The sequence below is a fragment of the Asparagus officinalis genome, chromosome 6 (assembly GCF_001876935.1).
Source record: "Asparagus officinalis chromosome 6, Aspof.V1, whole genome shotgun sequence".
Classification (NCBI taxonomy): domain Eukaryota; kingdom Viridiplantae; phylum Streptophyta; class Magnoliopsida; order Asparagales; family Asparagaceae; genus Asparagus; species Asparagus officinalis.
This window is the reverse complement of record NC_033799.1, coordinates 22,285,647-22,290,910: the sequence shown is the minus strand read 5'-3', so window position 1 is coordinate 22,290,910 and position 5,264 is coordinate 22,285,647. Positions and strand designations below refer to the sequence as shown.

The window sequence follows — 5,264 nt, the reverse complement described above, 5'->3', positions numbered from 1 at the left end:
TGCTGCTCCTGCTGCATATACTATCTCTCCCTTCTTAATGTTATCTATCACCCCATTCCAGCATATCACCAATTTACCACTTACATCGATGTGATCTAATGTGCCATTTAGGCAAAACAAAGCATCAACATCCCCACTATATTTGTAAGGAAATACAATGGGTAAATATTCGGAGGAATTGTAAGATAGGGGTTGAAAGGCAGTTTCTCCTTGTAGTTCCATTCCATTTCCGAGCTTTACAATTGCGCTTATTCTTCTGTCAGTTGAGCTCGCTCCTACTGTCAAAACCCACGGGGCACTAAGGGCCAATGTATTTTTTTCAGGGCCACTATTGCCTGCTGATGCACAATTGGAGATTCCCTTCTTGAATGCTGCTAGTAACCCTTTTGCGATTACATCGAAATAGAATGTCGCCTTATATGCACCACCAAGTGACATGGAGATTATATCGACTCCATCCGTGATAGCCTGATCTATGGCTTTAAGTGTATCAGTCCCCCAACAGCCATCCTCGAAGCACACTTTGTAGATAGCTAGGTGAGCTTTAGGTGCCATTCCAGCAGCCTTACCCTTGGCCGTCCCAAGAACGTTGGCATCGTCCACAAAATTGCCTGCAGCCGTGCCTGCCACATGGGTCCCATGCCCTGCTGTGTCTAATGGGGAAGGACTGGTTCCGTTTCGGAATGCTCTTGCACCGATGATCTTATTATTGCAACTGAGGTAATAACACTTACCCTTCCATTTGGTAGGTGGAGGAGGCATTAGATTGTCGCTAAAAGAAGGATGGTTCGGAAAAATTCCAGAGTCAATAATTCCGATTATGATGCCTTCGCCATACATGGTGCCATCCCATGCTCCTCCGAATGGCTGGCTCAACCCCAAGAACTCAGGGGTATAAGTGGTTTCAAGGTGATAGAGCTTGTCAGGGTGGGCATATAAAAAGCCTTCCTTACCTTCCATAGCCTTCACTTCCGTAGGGGTTAGCCTCGCAGCAAAACCGCTGATTGCGTGTCGATATGAGTACACCAAACGAGGTGCTCCCGAGTCTAGAGTGTTGTTAGGTAGAAAGGATTTGTACCAACTTTCGAGATCTATATCGCTGAGAAGCTCAGCTTCGTTGGTGTTTACTACATGAACGATGTAGGTTTGCGTCTGGCCAGGATTGCCTCCTTGATCATTGACCACTGGGAGAAGCTTGCCATGGCTTGAAAAATGAGTAAGGTTTGATAGCAAGAAGAAGAGGAGAGCTAAGTAAAGGGCCATGGGAGTATCTCAGGTCCTGAGGATGTGGATGGCTTGAAGGATTGATTGCTCATGAGAGTTGATATAATGGTTGAGAGATGCCAATTACGAGGTAGAGTTATTGTTTTCTTGACACAAGACAGGAAAGGAAATTTCTTTTCTGATTAAATTAATGTATAACACAATGCTCATTAATAGAAGGAATAAGACGAGAACGGTGTAAATCATGCAGCGCTTATGTTATTGGCATCGATAATGAGAAAACAGAGACCTATTAAGTGTTTGTCAGCTCAAGGAAAAAAGAATACTATGTTTTCCAAATTTGGCCTGATCTTAAGATCGTCTCTGAAGAATAAGAGGGTTTAGCACTATTTAATCACTGACATTTTTGCCAGATAGTATTTTGTATTTCAACCACACTTCCTGATTCCTGTTATTAGATAAGTTTTATATAATTGTTTTGCTAATAATTTGTGCCGTGTTCTATATGGTCCTGCAACCTTTTCTTAATACAACACTTCAACTTCTTACACTTCATTTTGACTGTTCATGAGACGATGAATACATGATAATCAGCTCCTTTGATTTTTTGTCACACTGTTCATGAGGTGATTTCATGCGCAGATGTTTGATCTGCCATAGACTCACTTGCAACTTGCATAAGAATTGTGTTGGATTTTTTGGTCAGAGCCGCTTTCCAAAATGAGTTTTCAAACTATATATATATTAACTACAAGTACTTTTCATAAATGCTTGGTAGACTAGTGGAAAGTTAATGTTTTGGTGTTTCAAAAGGTCCCTTGTTCGAGGCTTGTCGGCAAACAAAGCAGTGGTATATTTGAATTAATCCCTCATAAGTTCTAGTGGGTTGTGGGTCGTGGGCCAATGGGTCGGGGATCAGGGCTAATCGGGCTGAGGCACTAAGTGGCGCTTTGTTAGGCGCACTTTGCACTTAGACGCTAAGAGGCCTATAAATAGCGCCCTTGGGCAGCTCTTGGTGGTTGCTGAATACTCCTGCGAACGTGGAATACGAACGTCGGTATACACACACGAGCTTGGAAAACGAACGTCAGATCAAGACGATCTTGACGTTGTTGCTGTTGTTGTGTTGCTGCTGCAGAAACTGTGCCCGCACGAACACTGAAACCGAAAGGTTTGAAACCGAAAGGTTCTGAGATCGAGGAGATCTTTTGCCTTGACCGAAAGGTCTTATAGATCGAGGAGATCTTGACAGTATTGGGTTGGTGCACACCAGAGTACTGTACTGCTGTTCCTGGAAGTAGTTTGGCCTTGGGATCATTGCACCAGAGTAGGCTAAATATTGCTTTAAGCATAGCGTTTCACAAACGCACAACAGTTAATTAAAAAAATTAAAATAACAGCACATCTAAATTCCTCTGTTTAATTCCAGATTTAACCATAATTTCCAACATTCTTAAATTAATATTTCTGATCTACTAATGGATCCTGCGAGGACTCTCAGAGTGGACTGTCTCAAGTTAGAAAACTTTGATGGATCTAACTTTAACGCATGGCGTTGGAAAGTAATTTTCGGGATACAACTCCTGAAAATCTACTATGTGGTTACTGAGGAAAAATCTGACTTTGAAGAAGGCTCTGAGTCTGAAGCCTCTTGGTCTAAAGATGATCATTTCTACAGGAGTTATCTCCTTAACTTCCTGGCTGATCATCTGATAGATGTTTACACCAACAAGCCCACTACAAAGGAAATCTGGAATGCTCTGGAGGAGCAATACAAGGATGAGGAGAAGCTTTCTAAGTCTCACCTCATTGAAAAGTTTCTGGACTTCAAATTCGAAGATGACACTGAGGTTTTGCCTCAAGTCAAAGAGCTCGAAAAGCTTGTTATGAAGGGACTTCAAATTCGAAGATGACACTGAGGTTTTGCCTCAAGTCAAAGAGCTCGAAAAGCTTGTTATGAAGCTGAAGGATCAAGTCAAAGAGCTCGAAAAGCTTGTTATGAAGCTGAAGGATGAAAAGATTAATCTTTGCCAAACATTCTTTTCTAGAGCAATTGTCAACAAACTTCCTCCATCTTGGATGTTATTCTCCACAAACATTTGAAGAAGGAAAAGACAGGTGACTTTGTCTAATTTGAAGAGGTTCATTCGGATCGAAGACGAGATTCGGACTCGTACAAAGAATGAGCTTCTAGCTAAGCAGAAGGCGTCTGCTAACATGGTGGCTACTAACTCTGAGAAGGGGTACCAGTTCTTCTTCTAAGAAAAAGAAATCTTTTAACAAAAAGAAAAACCATAATCCGAAGAACCTGAATGCTCAAAAGAAAGATTTCAAGAAGAGCGACAAATGCTTTAACTATGGGAAGAAAATGTATTTTTCCAAGGATTGTAAAGCACTAAAGAAGGGAACAATACACAATGTTAATCAACTTGACAATTGTGTGACTATGCTCTTTCAGGTGATAACTCCTAGTAAAATCTCTGGTTGGTGGTTAGATACAGGTGCTACCTATCATGTCTGCTCTAACAGAGATTTGTTCTCTTCCTATGTTGCTGCCAAAGAGAACGTATCAATGACTGGCCGTTCTGTGATTCCTGTTCTTGGATCTGAGACTGTGGTGCTGACTCTTTCTTTAGGGAAAACTCTCACATTGAAGGATGTGAAACATGTTCCCTCGATTGCCAAAAATTTAGTCTCTGGAAGCCTGCTGTGTGACACCGGTATGAAGCTGGATTTCTAAGGAGGAAAGACTGTGTTATCTTTTAAGAAAATATATTTTGGCAATGCATATCATACTGATGGCATGTATAAGATCAATACTATTGTACCCAACTCAGTGTAAATGAAGTATCCTCTTCTGCTTACCCCTCTATATTATGGCACAATAGGCTAAGACATGTAAATTATAGAAAGCTGTCTAGCATGGAGAAGTTAGGATTACTTCTGAATTTTGGGGGTAATAAACTAGACAAGTGTGAAGTCTGTGCGCAAGTAAAGCTGACAAGGAAGCCATTTCCAAGTGTCACAAGGAGCACCAACCTATTGGATCTGATTCACTCAGATACTTGTGATTTCAAGAACTTTGTCATTCGAGGCGACATGAAGTACTTCATCACCTTCATTGATGACCACTCTCGCTTCTGTCACGTTTACCTGCTAAAATCTAAAGATGAAGCCTTCAGCAAGTTTGTCGAGTTTCGGACTCAAGTGGAAAAGCAGCTTGGACTTCAGGTAAAAAGACTCAGGAGCGACAGAGGAGGAGAGTACCGATCTAAGGAGTCGGATGCATACTTCAAAGAGCGTGGAATCATTACTAAAACTACTACTCCGTATTCTTCACAATCTAATGGAGTTGCAGAAAGGAAGAATCACACATTAACCGAGATGGTGAATTTGATGCTAATCACATCCGGTCTACCTACATGCTATTGGGGAGAGGCTTTGCTGATGGCAAACTAGATTCTGAACAGAGTACCCTATTCCAAAACTGATAGTACTCCTCATCAATTATGGTTGAGATATCCAGATCCTTTGGATAGTCTCAAAGTATAGGGGTGTCTCGCATATGTTTGAGTTCCAGATATTAGAAGGCCTAAGCTCGGACCAAAGGCAAACAGATGTGTGTTTCTTGGTTTTGTTGAAGATAAGGATGCTTGCAGGTTCCTTGATCTTGGAACCAACTCCATCATTGAAGCTCAGAATACAGAATTCTTTGAGGATAAGTTTATCAAAGATAAAGGATTATTGCTCAAAGATATAGCAAAGAATGCTAGTACGTCAGATGCACCAGAGGAACCAGTTTCGCGAGAAACTGAAAGTGTCAGTGATGAAGGAGTTACTGACCTATCTTCCAAGCGTGTTAGGAGATAGAAAGATTTTAGAGATGATTTCATCACCTATAATGTGGAAGGAGATCTACAGACTTTTCAAGAAGCAATACAGTCAACAGACATTCTTCTGTGGAAAGAAGCTATAGATGATGAGATGGATTCATTGATCCAAAATCATACTTGGGAGCTAGTGGATGTACCTGAAGGTGC

The 5,264-nt window shown here is 41.3% G+C and overlaps 1 protein-coding gene across 1 annotated transcript in view; it reads right to left on the bottom strand.

The window, feature by feature from the left end:
• Positions 1-1,263, bottom strand: part of LOC109845899 (subtilisin-like protease SBT1.2) — a 2,262-nt gene extending 999 nt beyond the window's left edge. The window contains exon 1 of the mRNA XM_020415149.1: positions 78-1,263. Within this exon, the coding sequence (XP_020270738.1) occupies positions 78-1,263 (1,186 nt within the window). The remainder of the gene's footprint in view (positions 1-77) is intronic.